The 22254-nt window shown below is 44.7% G+C and overlaps 1 protein-coding gene across 1 annotated transcript in view; it reads right to left on the bottom strand.

Moving 5' to 3' along the window:
* The window catches only part of LOC101159635 (NACHT, LRR and PYD domains-containing protein 3-like), a 35210-nt gene that overhangs the window by 4780 nt on the left and 8176 nt on the right, over nucleotides 1-22254 (bottom strand). The window contains exon 5 of the mRNA XM_023965950.1: nucleotides 19548-19724. Coding sequence (XP_023821718.1) covers nucleotides 19548-19724 — 177 coding nt within the window. The remainder of the gene's footprint in view (nucleotides 1-19547; nucleotides 19725-22254) is intronic.

The raw sequence follows: 22254 nt of genomic DNA, 5'->3' as shown, positions 1-22254 counted from the left end.
GAACCGGCAGGGAATAACCGCCGCGCCGGGAGCGCCCAACGCAGGGCCCCACCGGAGAAGGACGCCCACAGCCCCAGACGAGCACCCCACCACCACCCAGGAGTTCCGGGCATCCCCCCGCCCCAACCCCAGGTACGAGCCAGGACCCCCTAAGGGAGACCCGCTCCGCACTCCAGGCAGCCACTTGCCCGGCCCACGGTTGGTCCAGGGAGGAGCAAGGCAGGGGCCCGCCGCCCCTGCCCAGGAGGGGGAACCCCGGGGAAAAAAGAGGGCCCACAAGGGGTGTTGTAAATATGGCCCGACCAGGCTCGGCCACAGTTGGAAATTTGGCGGGGCCCAGCGCTCAGGAGCAGGGACCAGAACCCACCCCCCAGGGACACGAACACCCCCGGCTCAGATGTAATGTGAACCTCCCACCGTGCGGAGAGAGCACCGCCGGGCCCAGGAAGCCGGCACCCCGGGGACACGGCCGCCGTTGCAAAGGGGCCCGTACCCCCCACCAGGGAAGAGGTAGGGGGACAGATGGTCCTAGGTCCCACCTTCCTTGCAAAATGTGTGTGCGTGAATGTGTGTTTGAGAGGGTGTGTGTGTGCATGTGTGTGTGTTTATGTTGGGATGTATATATTGAAGGGGGAGGAGTGTGTGTACTAAGGGCGGTGCAGTTAAAATTGCCGGGTAGGGCACTAAGGGGACATCTCTTGATTACTCACAGTGACGTCCCCTCACCCTCCCCACCAAGGGGCCCTAAATGTCTAAGGTGCGGTTGAAATTGGTGGGTAGGGTGCTAGGAGGACATCTGCTGCATGCTGGCAGTGATGTCCAAGCACCCCCCCTACAAGGGCCCTACATGTCTAAGGTGTAAATAAAACCGAAAGAGGGGGGGCCCACTCCATACGGCAACCATAGGAGGGGGGCCACTGCCTAGTAACCCCCCCCCCCAAGGCCCATCGCAGGCTAAGCCCCCCACCCCCTCACCCTAATATGAGGTTATATGAGGAAGGGGGTAAGTTGGGGACAGCTGGTAGACTGTCCCCCGGTGGTCAAACAGCTGTCCCCCACCCAGCCCAGGGGCCCCACCCCCGGAGGCGCAGACACACCACGCCCAGCACCACCCACCCCACACAGAGAGAGTGGAGCCAGAAAGCGTCCCCCCCCCCGGAGCAAGCCCAGGCCCCCACCCCCAAACGCCGGCCCTAGAAGAGCTCTGGTCAGGCCTCGACGGGACCGAGGCAGCCAACCGGCCGGGGAAACCGCCGATGGCCTCAGCGGAGACCCCGACCCGTCAACCCCCCCTGCCCCGTACCAATAGTGCCTCCCCCCTCCCCCAGAATGCCCCCCCACAGGACAGGGCCGACAAGACCCCACCCCCCACCCCCAGACCCCGCAGCCGAAGCGGATGACACCCAGAGGGACCGGGGGCCCCAAGAGGGTTGTCCCGTCCCGCCCCAGAGCCAGGGAAGGGCCGATCCCAGCCCCAGGTGTAGATGGGCAGCCCATCCAGCGCCGCTGGCCCCCCCCCCCGAGCAGGGCCCCCCGCCAACCCCCCCCCCGGCACAGGCAAAGGGACCACCCCCCCAAGCCAAGACAGAACCCCCCCCCCCACACACCCAAGCCCAGAGGACCACACAGCACCCCAGCCCGCCCCACCCAGGCGCGGACCCGACCCCCCAACCAACGGAGCCCGGAGCCCCCACCTACCCCCTCCAGGCACCGGAGGCCCCGACCCCCACCCCGGCCCACGGCAGAAGGGCAAGGAGCAGCGACGACCAGGCCCCCCCACCCCCTAAGTCATGGAGTTAGCTATGGGAGACCAGAGAGACCGAATTCTTTCAAAGTTACTTGAACTTTGGGCTGACATTTTTTCCAAGCTGATATGATCAAGCAGCAGATTTCTGTGTTGACTTATATTTACATTTTTCTTGCTTTTCCAATTTATTAAAATAGTTTTTATAGCAATGCAAAGAGTTATGAAAATTAAAGAGCCTAATCCTCCTTCTACATAGATGGCACTCATGTCACCAAGCACACAAAGTGACGGTGAAGCTGTGATTGAAACCTTAAGCCAGACTGATAGATCGGCACATACCTGCTGCCAGAGAGCCTGGACAGGCGTGCATAACCATAGTGCATGCATGTAATTGTCGGGTAGATTACCGTCACAGTGCTGACAAATGTCTGAGTTGCTGAGACCCATCTTGAACATCCTCTGTCCAGTGTAGTAAATTCTGTGTAGAGTTTTGAAATGGATTAGCTGCAGATATGGACTTTTTGTCAGTTTAAAGGTGTTTAGACAAAGTTCTGACCAAAAGCTTTCATCTGTGCTGATGCTCAAATCTGCATCCCATTTTGTTGTCGGAAGTGAAATATTATTATCTAAATTACATAAAAGTTTGTATATTTTGGAGAGAGTTTTATTCATTGAGAAATTGATCAGAGTGATAACTACATCTGGTAGCTTTAAATCGTTGTCTCTGTATTTAAACTTTTTAGTAATAATTGATTTAAGTTGCTGATATTCCAAGAAGTTATTTATTCCATGTTTGTCTTGAAGTTCCTGGGGAGTTATGAATCTTCTATCAATAATTATGTGCTCTAGTTGTTTTATGCCACCTGCTTGCCAAGCTGGGAAGTGGATAATTTTTTTGTTTATGAGGATGTCTGGGTTGTTCCAGATGGGTTGTCATTTTGCACGGTTGAATTGATGATTTTGATATTTTGAGAAATTCCCACCAGGCTGTTAAAGTGGCATTTATATTAATACTTTTGAAAAAATCCTGTTTTTTAACTGTTTGGCTAATAAATGGAAGATCTGATAGGTTGATCTTTCCACATAACGCCTGTTCCAAGTCTAACCATGAGTTGGTTTCTGGATTATTTTTTAACCATTTTAAGATGTATTGTAATCTATTTGCAAGAAAGTACTTGTGGAAGTTAGGTAGTTCTAATCCTCCACAGCTTTTTGCAGATTTTAAAGTTTTTAGACTAATTCTTGCAGGTTTATTGTTCCATAAAAAGCTTGATATGGATGAGTCTAATGTTTTGAACCATTTTAATGGCGGTTGTGTGGGAATCATTGAGAAGAGATAATTAACTTTGGGTAAGATTTTCATTTTTACTGTGGCTACCTTGCCCATAAGGGACAGAGGCAGGTTGGTCCAGCGTTAGATCGTCCTGTATGTTTTTCAGTAATGGGGTGTAGTTTAGCTGCACCAGTTCTGATAGTTTGAGGGAAAAATTGATACCTAGAGATTTGATATTTCCTGATTTAACTGGTATTGTGAGTCTTTGCTCTGCATTATTGTTCAGTGGTAATAAAACAGACTTATTCCAATTAATGGAATAGTCTGATATAGAGGAGAATTAGTTAATGATTGTTGCCGTTTCATTTACAGAATGTAAATTACTTAAAAACAGTAATATGTCATCTGCATAGAGACTAATTTTATGATCGCTGTGTTTGGTTTTAATTCCTTTAATGCTCTCATTCTGTCTTATTTCTGCAGCTAGAGGCTCAATAAATATAGCAAAAAGAGATGGAGAGAGTGGGCAACCCTGTCTGGTTCCTCTTCCAAGAAAAAACCTGTTGGAAGTCTGTTTATTGGTTCTAACTGATGCATTGGGGTTGTGATATAATATTTTGATCCAATTGATGAATGATTCTCCAAACCCAAACTTATGGAGGGCAGCAATAAGGAACTTCCAATTTACTCTATCAAAGGCTTTTTCAGCATCCAGTGATAGTATAGTCATTTCCTGGTTTTTGATGGTGGCAAAGTCTATTATGTTAACGAGTCTGCGGACATTGTCATCCGAGTTTCTGCCTTTGATGAATCCAGTTTGATCAAAGTCAATTATGTGAGGAGTGACTTTTTCTATTCTCTGTGCTAGTGCTTTGCAGATAATTTTTACATCTGCATTAATTAAAGAAATGGGGCGATAGCTTGAAGGACTCGTGGGGTCTTTGTCTGGTTTTAGAAGAAGGATAATGTTGGCGGAGTTCATGTTAGGTGGTAGAGATTGGCTTTCATTGATAAATTTTACCGTTTTATAAAATGTTGGTGCCAGTTGTTCCCAGAATTCCTTATAAAACTCTGCAGGAAAGCCGTCAGGCCCTGGTGCTTTACCATTAGGCATAAGTAACAGAGCTTCATGAAGCTCAGACAACGAGAGCGGAGAGTCTAAATTTGTGATTTGATCTTCGTTTAACCTGGGCAGGTTTATATTGTTGAGAAATGAGTTGATGCTTTGTTCTGATGGATTGATCTGTGGAGTGTATACGTTTTGATAAAAGTCTTTAAACGCATTATTAATTTTTACCGGGTCATGGGTGACATTCCCTGTGATTGTTGATTTTTCTTTATTAATCTTAAGCTGATTAGCTAGAAATTTGCCAGATTTATTTGAGTTTTCATATCTTTCCAGTCGAAGCCTTTGTATCTGGAATTGTGTTTGTTTATTGATGATGTCATTTAACTGCAGCTTTAAATTTTTCAGGTCGCCCAGTATGTGTTCCTGTGCAGAAGCAGCAGAAGCAGTCTCCAGGGTTTTGATTTTATTTTCTAGTTCTAATAAATCAGCTTTCTCTTTGCGTTTTTTATGCGTTGAATAAGAGATGATTTTCCCTCTCATGACTGCTTTTGCTGTTTCCCAAAGAACACTTGGTGATATTTCAGAAGTATTGTTGAATTCTAAGAAGGTTGCCCACTCTTTTTTAAAGAATTCAATAAATTCCTGGTCTTTTAACAGAGACGTATTAAACCTCCAGGTTGAACCCGAGGGTCTGGGTACTTCCCTTGAAATAGTAACAGAAACTGGTGCATGGTCACTGATAATAATTGGATGAATGTTGGAACTTTTAATTTCTTTCAAAAGGGAGTTACTGACTAATAAATAATCTAAACGAGAGTGTGAATGGTGAACTGAAGAAAAAAAGGTGAACCCCTTAGCGTTTGGATGACATGAGCGCCAAGCGTCGCAGAGACCCAGATCATTCATGTACTGCTGTAGGATACATGCAGAGCGCCATGTACGCTGGTTTGCTGCCGTGCTGAGTCTGTCATGTTCAGGGTCCAAAACAAGGTTGAAGTCTCCTCCTATAATGATTGTGGAGTCAGAGTGAGCTGAGAGTGAGGTGAAGAATATGTGAAAGAAGGAAGAGTCGTCAACATTCGGGCCGTAGATACTGGCTATGCAAAAGTCCTTATTCTGAATGGATATATTAATGATTACAAATCTGCCGTCTGGGTCAGTAACTGTATCCTTATGAGTAAATGTAACATTTTTATTAATCAAAACTGCAACCCCTCTTTGTTTGGAGTTGAAACTGGCAGAATACATAACTGGATACTGGGAACAGCACAGGAGATGACCAGCTGATAAAGATAAATGGGTTTCCTGCAGTAAAGCTATATCTGCTTTAAGATCATCCAGGTGATTTAACACTTTCAATCTCTTTGGCCCAGAACCAAGTCCACGCACATTCCAGCTAACGATGTTAAGACTGTTCATAGCTGTTCTAACCGGGAGAGTGCAAGGCTAAATAGTGCGTGTGCCCGTCCGTGTGCGCGTGCACGCTGTGCGTTCCTGCTACACTGACAAGCGCTGTGCGTTGTGGGTGAACGTGTCTTGGCTGTGAGCTGCATGTTGCGTGCGTCCTGTGTGAGCCTAAGTGAGGTTTTTGCAGTTTATCAACGTGTGTGTGCGGGATCGCGTGTGCATGCTCTTATGCGCGCTAGTATGCGCGCGCGCCCGTTCCGTGCATAAATAAATACCGACCGTTTCTTCTGGGCAGCGCAGATGTCAGTGCGCCTCTGAAAGCCTTCAGCACAGCCAGGGTGTTACCACTGGGTCCCGGAACAGCTTGCCGTTCACAAAAATTTATCAACGGCAACCACCGCACGGGATCCAGCAGACAGGTGCTTCCTCCTCAGCGGGAAGAGGATTTTCCGCCGGCGGAGGATGTCGCCTGGAAACTGATCATTCACGCTGTAATGTGTGCCTTTCAGCTCTCGTCCTCAGCTTTTTACCAGGTCCTTTTGTTTATAATGTTCAAATTTAGCAACAATAGGACGGGGACGCTGATTGTCCGGCCTTTTTCCTCCGAGCCGGTGAACCCTGTGGAAGGAGATCTTCTGGACTTCTTCCTTGGGGAGCTTCAGGTGGACCTCTATGAAGGACTTAACAATGTTCTCCGGGTCTTCTCCTGCCTCTTCTGGAATCCCTGCGATCACTAGATTGTCCCTCATGCTCCTCGCCTGAAGATCCAGGAGGGTTTCTTTGATGGATCGGTTTTCCTCAGAAAGACGGGCGGTGTCGTTGCCCAGGATCTTCACAGTCTCTCTGAGGGCCTGGTTCTCCACTGCCAGCTCCTGCACCTGCTGTTGGCTGAACTCCAGAGACTCTCGCAGACCTTGGAATTCCTTATGGAGGATCTCCGGCAGATTTAAACGGCAATCAAGGCTGGAGAGCTTTTTATCAATTGAATCCAGGATATCACTCATGTTGCTGCCTGGGGAGGAGGCAGCCCCCGGGGAGTCTTCGGGGCGGCCTCGTTTGGTGGACGGAGTGGCGGTGTTGGATTTCCTCATGACGCAGGTATTGAAACACTCGTCGATGTAATTCTCCAGATTCTCCAGGTCCTCCAGGTCATCCATGCTGGCAAATGCCTTACAAACTTTTTCAGATTTTTATTTTTTAACTTTCCCGATTATTTAAATATGGCGGTGTAATGAAATAAATCAAAAATGTTTGTTCACAACTTACGCGCCGCCAAGTAAACTCACCACACTCCTCTCGTCGGCTCTCGCGATATTACAGCATCACGTGACGGCTTTTTCCATCATCATCATCATCATCTCGTTTACTTGTTTACAGTGGAACTCATTTCTTCTTACGGTATTTTAGACAGTTCAGCGCATGTCCAAATGATTTACTCCAACGGAAAGTGTGTGTAAATGTTTGTTATTTTCGGAAAAGGTTTTTCTGGGCCCATGTACACAGTTGAATTCTAATCCTATATTTGATCCGATCAAAACATTTTGCACATGTAACAGCGGCTAGTGTGTTCATAAAGTATTGAACTCTACTCTAAATGCCCTTTTGTTGTCTTTGGGCCAGAGTTGAACTTTTTAGGTTTCAGCATTTTTTTAGATCTCAGAAAACTATACTAAATACAAAGTTACAAAATTAAATTGTCATTTTTTTAAGTGACATTTTTTCAGACATGTAATTGATGACTGATTGAAACAGATCAGTTCATATCAATCATCAGCTCAACACAATCAATTCAATTGATTAACCCTTGTGCTATCCTAGGCACTTTAACGTTGGGAGTTGGGTCATGTAGACCCACTAGACAGTGCTCTGAACCTATTTTCTTCAATGATTTGTGATCTTCACTGGTGTCCATGGATTACATGAAATCTTTCCACCTTTACCCACCTTTGTCATGGTAGGGAGAACACGGCAATGGAAGGTTGGGGTCATCTAAGATAGCACAAGGGATAAGAAAATCTGTGCCAATCATCAGTTTATCTTAAAGCTGTAGACACAAAATCTTCCAGTGAAACATCAGAAAGTTCTTCAACTGATACGTTCTTCTCATCCTTCAGGGAGTTCAGCTTCTTTACCGACCTCAGAGTCTGCAGTCTGCAGTCTGGACTCTCCAGAAAACCACACAGTTGAAGAACTCCTGAATCCCGCAGGTTGTTGTTGTGGCACAGGAAAAGTTTTGTCAGATTAGACGGGTTTTTCTCCAAAGCTGAGCCCAGAGCTTCACAGCTGATCTCTGACAAACTGCAGTCCTTCAACCTGCAATCAGACAGAATAGTGTGTTCAGGAGCAGGAGCAGGTCCAGGAACTTGGTAAATTCAGTCAGGTGGGACCCGCTCTGATGACAAAGTAACAGATGACATTTTCACTGTTTGCTCATATCTTTGGGATTTGGACCCAAAAACATGATCATGGATGAAAATGCATTAGAATAGAAATAACTTTAAAGTGAAGTTCAAACAGATGAGGAATTGAAATGCCATTTATCATCATCGATTATTCATGACTAAATATTTACAATCCAAAAGCAGGGGTGACCAAACTTTTTCGCACAAAGGGCCAAAATCTAAATGTGATGGCAGTCTGTGTGCCACATCGATAAAGCATATAGTTTAGTTTATTTATTTGTATTTGATACTTTTCAAGGTAACACATATTAATGAGACTAAAATGTTAGTTACACTTTTCTTTGAATCTCTCTCGGTCTCCCACTCTCAGCATATAACGCCGAACTTTCGTAGCTAGCTAGTGTTGTGCTGTCCTGTGCATGAAGACGGCATTATGAGGGTGGCTTTATGTCACAGGGAGTTTTGGTCACCGCTCCCTGTCCCAGTGTTATCGGGGGTCAGACGCTAATACAGTTCGGGTTCAATGTCTGACCGAAAAAAAATGGAAGTTCTGGTTTTTGTTCAATGTTTTCTTTTTGTTATTGTTTTTGTTGTTCACCCTGACTTACATTGTTAACCTAAATACATTCCACAAAAAAGAAAAAAGGAAAATTTTGTTTTATTTAAGTACAAGACATATGGATGCCAAGAAGAGACAGCAATACATAAAACACCAGTTAAAAAAATGGGAGTGTGGAACTTAGTTACTTATAATGTAAAAGGTATTAACAACCCTATTAAGAGGAAAAAAATTCTGGGGCAATTTAAGAAGTTGCACTGCGCTGTAGCGTTACTCCAAGAAACGCATCTTTCAGAAACAGTAAAACCTGAAGCTAAAAAGAGAATGGGTGGACCAAGTTTACTACAGTTTTTGTAGAAACCATAGAAAACGAGGGGTGGCCATCTTGTTTAACAGATCTGTGTATTTTAACTGTGAAAAAATATTTCAAGACAAAGAGGGACGGTATATTATGGTGGTGGGAACTATTGAAGGACTTAAACTGAGCATTCTAAATGTTTATGCTCCTAATGAAGACTGCCCATTTTTCTTCAAAAAACTTGCACATCTGGTAGCTGATAAGGGGGAAGGCATTGTGATTATAGGTGGAGATCTAAATTGTGTTCTCAATAACAAACTAGATAAATTACCCATGTCTTCCGAGCCGCCAAATAGAATGTCTAAAAGTGTGTTAAATCTGATAAAAGAACTCGGGTTGGTTGACAGTTGGCGCCATCTCCACCCAAATCATAAAGATTTCAGTTTTAAGTCACAAGTACATGGAAGTTATTCACGACTAAATCACTTTTTCATAACCAAAACGGACATCCATGAAGTTAAAAGCTGTGAGATAGAACCTATTACAATTTCAGATCACAGCCCAGTAGTGATGACACTGGATTTGGGGCAGGAACCATGTTTCAGATACTGGAGAATAAATGTTTCATTGTTGGCAGACATTTCAGTTAGAGAGGAAGTACGGTCAGCTATAGCAGAATACTTTCACTTTAATGATAATGGAATGGTCTCTCCCTCAGTTCTATGGGATGCAGCAAAAGCTACGGTACGGGGGAGATTAATCTCCATAGCATCCAAATTAAAGAGAGAGAGGCTTCAGAAACAAGTACAAATCGAAAATGAAATAAAAAAATTGGAGTTTGAACACAAGCAACAGAGAAAACAAGTTACTCTTGACAAACTTAAAGAAAATAAAACGAAACTTGACGAGATATTAACATATAAGGCAGAAGGTAGCCTTAGATTTATGAATCAAAAATACTACGAATTTGGAAATAAAGCCAGTCGATTATTATCATTTCAGTTAAAAAAAACACAGGCAAGCCGCATAGTCCCAAAGATTAAACAATCTAATACCAACATTGTAACTAACCCTAGAACTATATCAGAGACATTTGCAAAATACTATAAACAATTATATAAAAATCAAGTCTTAGAAGGAAAACAAGAGAAAATCAAGGAGTTTTTTGACAAAGTATCAATGACCAAATTAACACGAGAAGAGGCCTCCAGAATGATAGAACCTATTGGAGAAGAAGAAGTTAGAGCAACAATAGGTAAATTAAAACAGAACAAGTCACCTGGAACAGATGGGTTCGCGGGAGAATTCTATAAAGTTTATGTTAATGAGCTGACTCCCATATTATGTAAACTCTTTAACTATGTTTTAGATTCTGCAAACCCTCCAGAGTCATGGTCTGAAGCAATTATCACGGTTTTACATAAGGAGGGAAAAGATCCACTACAGTGTTCGAGTTATCGCCCGATTAGCCTCTTGTGTGTGGATTATAAAATATTAACATCCATCCTAGCCACCCGGATCCAAAAGTACATTAAGAAACTTATAAACCCAGACCAGACGGGATTTATTTTGGGGCATCAAGGAACTAACAATGTAAGGAGAGCTCTAAATTTACAATCACTAATGGCCAAAAGCTCCCAATCATCCATGCTTCTCAGCTTAGATGCAGAGAAAGCTTTCGATCAGGTGGATTGGAAATACCTGGAACACACACTAATGGAAATGGGTTTTGGTGAGAAGTTGGTAAATTGGTTCAGATTACTGTACAAAAATCCTAGGTCAAAAGTCAGAGTGAACGGGCATTGCTCTGATTTTTTTAACATAGAGAGAGGAGTCCGACAGGGTGACTCACTGTCACCCATTTTGTTTGCTCTAAGTATTGAGCCTTTGGCACAGTTAATTCGCCAGGATGACCGGATTGAGGGAATTGAAGACGGGGGAGGGATGAATCATAAAATATCCATTTTTGCGGATGATATATTACTGTTTTTGAAAAATCCTCAAACAACAATTCCAAGACTTATGCAATGTTTAAATAATTATGGTAATATTTCAGGATATAAGATTAACCAAAATAAATCGGAAGCAATGATGACATCTGGATTGTGGCCCACCCAACTTGACGAGGAGGTAACTTTCCATTGGTCAAAACAGGGTTTCAGATATTTGGGAGTTATTTTAACACCCCAACCCACACAACTCTACAACGCTAATTATAAAAACCTGCTAAAACAAATAAAGAATGACCTGATCCGCTGGGAAATTTTACCTCTATCCCTACTGGGTAGAGTAGAAGCAGTGAGGATGAATGTGCTTCCTCGTCTTTTGTTTTTGTTTCAATCTCTTCCGGTAAACATTCCGGTGTCAACTTTCAACGTGTTAAACAAAATGATTACTCAATTTATATGGCAGCGAAAAAGACCCAGAATTAGATTAAAAACATTATTTTTGCCAAAAAATAAGGGAGGTTTGGCTCTACCAAACCTAAAATTTTACTATTGGGCAGCTCAGTTGACGGCAATCGTGGCCTGGATTAGAGAGGATGAGGAAGTAAAATGGTTTAAAGTGGAACAAGGTGAAACGAAAGGGGTGCGGCTGTCTACTCTTCCATTTACTGATTTAAAATCTGTCAACAAAATCAAAATTGGAAACAATTGGATCAAGCATACTTTAAAGATATGGACGGTAGTAAAAAAAAATGCTACTTGACACAGGGTCAATTTCCAGAGCAATGCCTATTGTCGGTAATATAGACTTTCCGCCTTCAATGTGGGATCCCACCTTTAAGACATGGGCCACTAAAGGCCTTATAACTCTTAAGCAGTTGTTCGATGGAACAGAACTTAAGTCCTTTTCACAGCTTCAAAGACAATTTGGTCTTCTGCCGAATGATTTTTATAAATATCTACAAATCAGGCATTACATCATGAAGCACAAAGAGCGAGACAGAATCAATAGAACCCCAAACTGCATAGAACAATATTTTACTACAATCGCAGAAAAAAACTTTCCGACGCATAAACATGTTTCCAATTTGTATAAGAGACTCTCAACTGCCACCGGACAGCATACATATAATATCAAAGAAAAATGGGAATTGGAATCTAACTGCATAATAGAGGATGAACAATGGGATAAACTGTGTGAGGACAGCCATATAGGAATTAATAGCCAACTATGGAAAGAGTTTGACTGGAAAATCAAAATGCGTTTTTTTCACACACCCCTGTTGATTTCTAATTTTGCCAAGGGCTCATCCACAGCCTTATGTTGGAGGCAATGTGGAAAAATTGGTGATCATACACATATTTTCTTTGATTGCCCAGCTATCTGTGAATTTTGGAAAGATATTAAGAGGGAGATTGAAACTATTGTAAATCATGACGTTCCTTTAAGTACTCTGTTGTATCTACTTGGTGTATTTCCAAAAGACTTTGATGCTGATCAAAAATATATCTTTCTCTTTCGGCTTTTCCCATCAGGGGTCGCCACAGCGAATCATCCTTTTCCACCTCACTCTATCATGAACATCTTCTACCCTAACATTGGCCAACTTCATGTCCTCTGTTAAGACATCCATGTATCTCCTCTTTGGCCGTCCTCTTGCCCTCCTGCCAGGCAGCTCCATCTCCAACATCCTTCTACCAATATATCCACTATCCCTCCTCTGAACATGTCCAAACCATCTCAGCCTGGCTTCTCTGACTTTGTCGCTAACACAGGCAACATGAGCCGTCCCTCTGATGTACTCGTTCCTTATCCTGTCTAACCTGGTCACTCCTAAGGAGAACCTCAACATCTTCATCTCCGCTACCTCCATCTCAGCCTCTTGTCTCTGTCTCACTGCTACCGTCTCTAACCCATAGAGCAGAGCTGGTCTCACCACTGTCTTGTACACCTTTCCTTTGAGTCTTGCTGGCACTCTTCTGTCACACAACACTCCTGACACTTTCCTCCACCCGCTCCAACCTGCCTGCACTCGCCTCTTCACCTCTTTTCCACACTCCCCATCACACTGAACTGTTGACCCCAAGTACTTAAACTCCTGCACCTTCTTCACCTCAGCCCCCTGTAACCTAACGCTTCTACCTTGATCCCTCTCGTTCAGACACATGTATTCTGTCTTACTATGACTGACCTTCATGCCTCTTCTTTCCAGAGCAAACCTCCACCTCTCTAGCTGTTCCTCCACCTGCTCTCTACTCTCACTGCAAATTACAATGTCATCCGCAAACATCATTGTCCAGGGAGATTCCTGTCTTACCTCGTCTGTCAGCCTGTCCATCAGCATAGCAAACAAAAAAGGACTCAAAGCTGATCCTTGGTGTAGTCCCACCTCCACCTTGAACTCCTCTGTCTGACCTACAGCACATCTCACCACCGTCATACTTCTCTCATACATGTCCTGAACTACTCTGACATACTTCTCTGCCACTCCAGACGACCTCATACAGTACCACAGCTCCTCCCTCGGCACCCTGTCATACGCCTTCTCTAAATCTACGAACACACAATGCAGCTCCTTCTGACCTTCTCTGTACTTTTCCATCAACATTCTCAAAGCAAAAATGGCATCAGTGGTGCTCTTACGGGGCATGAAACCATACTGCTGCTCACAGATCACTGATCAAAAATATATAATGCGCATTTTATTACTGGTCGCAAATAAAACCATAACAGGTAATTGGAAAAATGTAACATCACCTTCTGTAACTGAATGGAAACAAAGAATCAAACACGTTTATTTGATGGAAAAAATGACAGCATTGCTACAACTAAAATCAGATATCTTTGAACGTCGATGGCACGCAGTTAAAATATATTTGGGGTTGTGACTGTTCCTTGTACCTTTGATTGTGGTTGTATGAATATATGTTTAACTGAACTGCTTGTCCCATCTTGCATCAGTGTTTTTTTTTTTTATTGTAATTTTTGTTTTACCTGCTTTACACTATACTGAATGTGGACTTAAGGTCAAAACTGTTTCAGGGAGTTGTTATGTTTGTTTTGTGTTGTGATGATAAAACAAAAATAAAGAGTTCAAAAAAAAAATGTCAGATGTCAAAAAATAAATAAAGAGACACAAGATGTGCCCAAATTCCTGCCTTACTCCCTAACTCCTTGTTGGGGAGGACTGTGAGGATGGAGACTCACTGATTCGGGGTAGGAGCTTAACAGGAAACAAGACGGGTTGTCAGTCAGGACACAGGGAGGAGGAAGAAGAGATGTGACTCCACTTGGCAGATGTTCCACATTTATTCTGTTGATGATTAATATTCAAAGCCAATCTGCTAACAACAAATTAATGTCTGCATTTACAGCACAATGAGATCATTTCTCATTAAAAGACAGAAAAAACAGACTTTTTTTGCTAACTTTACCAAATCCTCTGAGTGCTGCACTATGATTGGTTGACTACCCCCTCCTCTAAACCCCCCATCCCCCCGTGTTCCATTTTCAGACATAGATACCTGTACAGCACCATCTCCCGTGTCACCACAGTCCAAGAAGACCTTATTTCCCGTATCAAAGGTATCAACACTACTCTCATGGATTTAGCTGGCCAAAATGCTACTCCCGCATCGACTCTTCCTGCTTCCGGCATTGCCGCCACTTCCGCCTCCGCTCCGTCACCTGAGAACTTCCGCCTACAACCTGAGCCATATTTCGGCGACGTCAAGGCCTGTGGAGGTTTTCTGCTACTATGTCATTTGCTGTTCCAGCAAGCCCCAAGGTACTACAATTCCGATCTCAGTAAAATTACTTTAATTATAAATTCACTTCGTAATAAAGCCCTGCAGTGGGCCCAGGCTTTTTTGGCTGTCAATCCCGTCACTCACCTGACCTACGAACATTTTATAGAAGAACTCAAACTGGTGTTTGACCAGCCCAGGAAGCAAAAGGAGGCCGCCCGTAAGCTTCTCGCCCTGAAACAATGTAATCGATCAGTGAGTGATCATGTGATTGATTTTAGGATCCTGGCGGTGGAAGCATGCTGGACGGATCCTGCTTTAAGAGGGGTCTTCTATCAATCCCTCAGTGAAACATAAAAGATCACCTGTGTTTTCAGCCTGAAACCAACTCCTTTGAGGAGCTCGTCAAGGCTGCTCTCCGCTCCGATACCCGCTTACGCGAGCGGCAGCACGAAAGACTTCCAACACCACGCAAAACTCTGGTTGTTCCATCGCCAGGTACAACACCACACTTTTCCCCTATAACCCAGTCTGAATCTCCCCGCAGTCAACCCGAAGAGCCCATGTAGATCAGGCAGAAGAACGGCAGAGACGGCAGGTCGAAGGCACATGTTTCTATTGTGGGAAACCAAGTCACCAGGTACACCAGTGTCACCTACTCCGAAACCCCCCGCCAGAGGACAGGCCGAGGGCAGGTGATGAAATAACATCTTCAAAGCATTTCCTCCTGATTCCTGTCAAGCTGAGTCATGCTCCAGAGACTCTGAACCTCCAAGCCTTGATTGACTCCGGAGCCAAACAGAACCTTATTGACCACAGTATCGTTATCCGTTTATCCCTGCCTACTGAGGCCCTTCCTTCTCCTGTTAAGGCCGCTGGTTTAGGGGGTCAATAGCTTTCTGTTATTACTCACCACACTAAGCCAGTTCTGTTGGTTTCCTCTGGTAATCATCGTGAATATGCTCAGTTTTTCGTCACGCAAACCCCCCAGAATCCTAGCATTTTGGGATTTTCCTGGCTACGCCATCACAACCCGCAATTTGATTGGGTCCGCCAGTGCATTATTGGTTAGAGCAAATTCTGTCTCGCCAACTGTCTCCAATCTGCTATTCCACCTGTTAGCTCCACTTCTGTCGAAAGTACTGAAGAAATTGACCTGTCTAACGTTCCTAGCTGCCATCACAATCTCCGCTCCGTTTTCAGTAAGACCAAAGCTGGTTCCTTACCTTCCCACCCTTCCCACCCTACGACTGCTGTATCACTTTACTAGAGGGTGTGACACTTCCTAAGGGAAGACTGTTTAACCCCTCGGGTCCCGAGAAAGTAGCGATGGAGAAGTATATTCAGGAGGTGCTGTCCTCGGGGCACGTTCGTCCCTGATCTTCTCCTGTCGGCGCTGGGTTCTTCTTCGTCGAGAAGAAAGATAAAACCCTCAGACCCTGCATTGATTATCGTGAGCTCAATCAAATCACTGTAAAAGACAAATACTCTCTTCCACTAATCTCTTCCGTTTTTGACTATCCAGGAAGCACGCATTTTTTCCAAGCTAGACCTACGTAACGCTTACCATCTCATTCGGATCAAAGAGGGTGACGAGTGGAAAACCACATTCAACACCCCTCTCGGTCATTATGAATACCTCATCATGCCATTTGGTTTAACCAACGCTCCTGCCATTTTCCAACGCTTAGTTAATGACGTTTTACGGGATTTCATTAACTGTTTCGTCTTTGTTTTTCTGGACGACATTCTCATTTACTCTAAACACCCCGATCAACATCAAGCCCATGTTCGTCAAGTACTACAACGGTTATCCCAGAATCAGCTTTTTGTTAAGGCAGAGAAATGTCAGTTCCACTCCAACGTAATACCTTTCCTAGGCTACATCTTTGAAGCCGGCAGCATCCGTCCCGACCCGGCTAAAATAGAGGCTGTTTCCTGTTGGGAACCACCTACCACTCGTAGGAAGCTACAGCAATTTTAGGGGTTTGCCAATTTCTATAGGCGCTTTATAAGAAACTACAGTGCTATCGCTGCCCCCCCTGACTCAGCTCACCTCCACTACCCGGTCCTACCAGTGGACTCCCGCTGCTCAGAAAGCCTTTGACACACTTAAAAACCTCTTTGTCTCCGCTCCCATATTGATCCAACCAGACACCTTCAGGCAATTCGTGGTCGAAGTGGACGCATCTGACTCAGGAGTAGGAGCTGTTCTCTCCCAGCGTGAAGAACACTCTGGCAAGCTAAAGCCCTGCGCCTTTTTCTCAAAGAAACTTTCTCCCGCTGATGTGGGGAATCGTGAACTGCTTGCTATAAAACTTGCTCTCGAAGAATGGCGTCACTGGCTGGAGGGTGCGGTCCATCCTTTTATAGTGTTGACCGACCACAAAAATATCTTATCTTCGATCCGCCAAAAGACTCAATTCCCGTCAAGCCCGCTGGTGCTTATTCTTTGATCGCTTCAACTTCTTGATAACTTACAGACCCGGAAGCCGGAATATCAAGCTAGACGGTCTTTCACGGAAATACAGCTCCGATGACCAGGACCACACCTCAGCTCCCATCATTCCTTCCTCCTGCATCATTGGCAGCATCACCTGGGACATTGAAAACAAAGTGCTGCAAGCCCAAGGTGAGGAACCCGACCACCCGGACCCCCCTGATGGTACTCTCTATGTCCCTCAATCCCTCAGGTCTGACGCCATCACATGGGCCTATGCCTCTCGCATTGCCTGCCACGGCGGGGTAGCCAGGACTCTCAACCTTCTTCGGCGGAGGTTTTACTGGCCCTCCATGTCCAAGGATGTTAAGGAGTATGTTGCCACCTGTACCACCTGCGCTCGCTCCAGTTCCTCCAATTTACCTCCATCAGACCTCCTCCAGCCGTTATCTACCCCCAGCCGCCCGTGGTCTCACGTAGCTCTGGATTTTGTCACTGGACTCCCCCCATCTCAGGGTAACACCGTCATCCTTACTGTCATTGACCGCTTTTCTAAGTTTGTCCACTTCATTCCCCTACCTCAGTTACCCACCGCCACTGAGACTACAGAAATTCTGGTGCAGCAGGTTTTCCGCCACCATGGGCTCCCCGTTGACATCGTCTCTGATCAGGGACCCCAGTTCGTCTCCCAGGTTTGGAAGGCCTTGGGGAAGTGCCCTGGGGACCACTGTGAGCCTGACCTCAGGTTATCACCCCCAGTCTAACGGCCAGGCAGAACGTGCCAATCAGGAGCTGGAGGCCTCGCTACGCTGTCTGGCCGACCGCAACTCCTCAGACTGGTCCATTTACCTGGTTTGGGCGGAATACGCCCATAACACGCACCCCTCTTCTGCCACGGGTCTAACCCCTTTTGAGGCCGCTCTGGATTATGCACCCCTTCTGTTTCCCTCTCATGAGTTGGACCTCGCTGTTCCTTCTGTTCAGGACCACCTTCAACGTTGCCAGGAGATCTGGCGTCAGACCAGGGATGCGTTGCTCCGCAACAGGGACATAAACTGCCGTGCAGCCAATCGTCACCGGGTGGCGGGTCCCGCGTACCTCCCAGGACAGAAGGTCTGGTTGTCATCACGCAACATTCCCATTTATGCTACTTCTCGCAAGCTTGCCCCACGATTTATAGGTCGCTACGCCACTGACAAAGTCATTAGTCCCAACTGCGTCCGTCTCCGGCTACCTACGGCACTCAAGATCCATCCATCGTTTCACGTCTCCCAGATCAAGCCTGTGGTCGACAGCGAGCTATGCCCGCCGTCCACTTCCCCTCCTCTCGCCCGGATCATTGATGGTGCCCCTGCTTACACCGTTAGCCAGATTCTGGACGTCCGCCACCGGGGTCGTGGGCACCAGTTCCTAGTGGACTGGGAGGGCTACGGTCCAAAGGAACGTTCTTGGGTCTCCCGTTCCCTGATCTTGGTCCCTGCCCTCATCTCGGCGTTCTATCGTGCCCACCCTGATCGACGTCCTGCACCGCCTGGAGGCGGTCGTTGGGGGGGGGGGGCACTGTCATGGTGCCTGTCAAACTCTTCCCCCCTCCAGCTCTGCCTGCTTCTCTGCCTGATTGCCACCAGCTGACTCCACTCTCTTCATCTGCTGCTGCTGCTTAAAAGGAGACTCCTCACCACAGTTCATCGCCAGTTTGTTACCCCTTATGGTGACTAACCCTGGTCCAAGTCATGCTCAATAACTTTGTGTTGTATGAAGTGTTGAACTCTATTCAAAATTTATTTTGTTGTATTTGGGCTTGAGTTGAACTTTTCATGTTTCAGCATATTTTAACATTTAGAAAACCTTTCTAAACAGTTACAAAAATAAGGGGTGACAGTTTTTAATTTCTATTGGTAAATTAATTTACCAATAGAAATTAATTTCTTGTTTTCAGTGACTGAAAAATGCACTGACCAAAGAAGACTTTGTGTGTTTTTGTTGTACTAGTGACATTCAAAGGAAGTGTCTATTCTAGATTCAATATTTAAAGATCTATTTTCTTCAAATAGATTTAATGTAGAATCCTTTGGTATTTCTAAAAACTGGAAGCTAAAACTTATTTAGACGCCAACCTGAACTTTCTACAGGCGGATTTGTAAACATTTTTTCTGACATGAAATTGATCAGTGTTCTAAAATAATTCAATTGAATTTCAATTTTATTTATATAGCCCAAATTCACAACAACAGTCGTCTCAATGGGCTTTGTACCGTTAATTGTAAGGTAAACATACAATCAAAAAGGATCATAAATGCATAGAATTCAATAGGATGATACTAAACTCTAACTAAACGGATTAAGGTAAACTGAGCATCCCTGCCCTTAGACCCTCCTTCACGTTAAGAAAATAGGTTGGATTTACAAGATCCTGATTGAAACAGATCAGTTTATATCAATCATCAGCTCAGCCCAATCAATTCAATTGATGAAAAAAAAAAAAAAACAATCATCAGTTTGTTTTAATTTTTGTTTACCCAATTTCCCAAACTGGGATCACTTAAGTATCTTTATCTTGAACCCGGCTGTAGACACAAAATCTTCCAGTGAAACATCAGAAAGTTCTTCAACTGATACGTTCTTCTCATCCTTCATGGAGTTCAGCTTCTTTACTGACCTCAGAGTCTGCAGTCTGCAGTCTGGACTCTCCAGAAAACCACACAGTTGAAGAACTCCTGAATCCTGCAGGTTCTTGTTCCCGCTCAGGTCCAGTACTTTCAGATTAGATGGGTTTTTCTCCAAAGCTGAGCCCAGAGCTTCACAGCTGTTCTCTGACAAACTGCATCTCACCAACCTGCAATCAGACAGAATAGTGTGTTCAGGAGCAGTGATGCAGCTGGAAGTCCAGGAACTTGGTAAATTCAGTCAGGTGGGACCCGCTCTGATGACAAAGTAACAGATGACATTTTCACTTTTTATTTATCATCATCAATTATTCATGACTAAATAAAAGCAGCGATAGGCATGTTTGAGATGAACCAGCGCCTCGCCTGAATCGTTGGTGAGACCGCAGCTACAGACAAGAAAAGGTGGTGAGATGAAGGCGAACACTGAGCTGCAGCGAGACTGAACAAGATGAGGAAGTTGGAGTTGTCCTTAACATTCAGTTGAGATTTAATGTGACTCTTTCCCTTACTATGATCTGTGTTATTAAATTTTCTATAATTATGATATCTACAAATATGACATCTTTTTTATCAATAGGTATTTTAAATTATTTTATTTGACCATTTTAACTACAAGAACTGTCAGGATGCCGTTTCCCACAATTCACTGTTTGAGGAGCATACTCCAACCTAGTGTTGAGGGGTGTGCATTGCGCTGTCACGTTCATTGAAGTGACTTTGATGTCGCCAATCACAAAAGTGTCTCCGCCTTGTTTATTTTGATTGATAGACAGACTTTCATTCTGCTGAAAAAGCTCATCATAAAATAAATCATTCTGAAAAACAGCAATGTGACATAAAAACAAATAACAAGTAACGACGATGACATTAAAGCTGCACTCGCTGAAATCCATGCTAAGCTAGCTACTACACTGGAGAAAGTTGAAGAGTTCCGAAGACTCCGAGCTCCAAACGACCAATGAGATAATCGGTTCGAGATTCTAGAAAAAAGAATGGATGAGATGCAACAGCAAGCAATGAACAATGTCATTCTCACTGGATTACAGATCAAACCTTGGGCAAAGCTAAATGCAGCTGGGGCTAGCAATGCTAATGCTAATAGCTCTAGCATTCCTAGCAGTTCTTCTGAAATGGGGGGCGATGGAGAATCTCTGGAACACCAAATGCAATAATTTTTACGTCTAAAGGGATTTCCCTAGTTCTAAATACCATAGAGACCTGCCACCCGCTCCCCAGGAGAAAGGAGATGGATAAACCAGCGTTCCTCATCAGGTTTGTGAATCCGCGAAAGGATCCGCTGCTTATCTGAACGATCATCTGACCAGAAGGAATAGAATCGCCAAACATGCCAGGCTTCTCAGGATGCGTAAGCAGATTGAGAACACTTGGGTTAAAGCCTGCAGGATTTACGCCAAACCACTCGGTTCACCGGACCGGTCCAAGATTCTGGTTATGAACACCATGAAGGACTTTGAGAAGTGTTTGATCACCGATGTCTGAAGCAACAAATGCAGTAAAGATATACAGTGGTGGACAAATTTGTTGGTACCCCTCAGTTAAAAAAAGAAAGTCCATAATCCTCACTGAAATTACTTGAAACGTTCAAAAGTAACAATAAATTAAAATTTATTGAAAATTCAATAATCAAAATCAGCCATTACTTTTCAGTTGTTGATTAACAGTATTATTAAAAAAAAATGAAATAGGGCTGGACAAAAATGATGGTACCTCCATAAAAGACTGATAACTAATTGCCCAGAGGGTTCATGATTTTTTTTTATTTGATTTGAAATGGTTTATTTCAAGCAATTAAGTAGAAATAATACACAAAAGCAATATAATCATCAGTTATACATTCATACAGTAACTAATCAAACTTAGGTTAATTAGACATATTAATATATATTGCTTGAAAGGGAGTGGAAGGAAGCAAACTTATATAATCCCACTGATATGGTGCCTGTCAGACTCCTCCCCCTCTCCTCTCCGCTTGGCTGCTGATTCTCCCCAGCTGCGACCACTTACCTCATCACCTCATCCGCCTTCTTAAGGAGCTCCAGGATCATCAGTCTTCGCCAGTCCGTTACCCCTGATGGAATCCATTACCACGAGTGGTCGCCAGAATCAGCCTCAGCCCGGATCCCCCACTCTGTCTTCTCCTGCGGTCACACCTCGAGCCTCTGCCGTTGCCTCTGTTCTTTGGACCTCCCCTTCAGACGGCTGCACTTTCCTGTGGAGGAACCCACCAGTGACGCCACCAGCATCTGCCTCACGCCAGGGACATACCTCATGTCCTGCTCAAACTCTGTCTCCTGAATCTCCCATTAAATCTCTTACCTGCCACGCTCGTCTTCCGCTGTGTTTCTTCTGAGTTCCAGCATCAGGGTCCGAAAGTGTTCTGTAGCCATGACAGAACGGACTGGCCATAATCCCGACCCAGCTGACCCGGAAGGACTCAGACTAGCCGTTTCCCAACAAGGCATTATGCTCGGACGTCAAGCGGACGCCCTGTCGCAAGTGGCTGCGGCCCAGCAGGACCTTTTCCATCGCCTGGATGGTATGACTCAGACTTTACATGAAATAACCAGTCAATTCTCCCATGTTTCGCCCGCCACAGCTCATGCTTCCGTCAATTCACCTCCTCCCGCTTCCGGATCACCGTCCACCCCCATAAATATCCGACTCCGACTGGAACCC

The sequence above is a fragment of the Oryzias latipes genome, chromosome 18, assembly GCF_002234675.1.
Source record: "Oryzias latipes chromosome 18, ASM223467v1".
In the NCBI taxonomy this organism is placed as follows: Eukaryota; Metazoa; Chordata; class Actinopteri; order Beloniformes; family Adrianichthyidae; genus Oryzias; species Oryzias latipes.
This window is presented reverse-complemented; position numbering and strand designations above follow the sequence as displayed.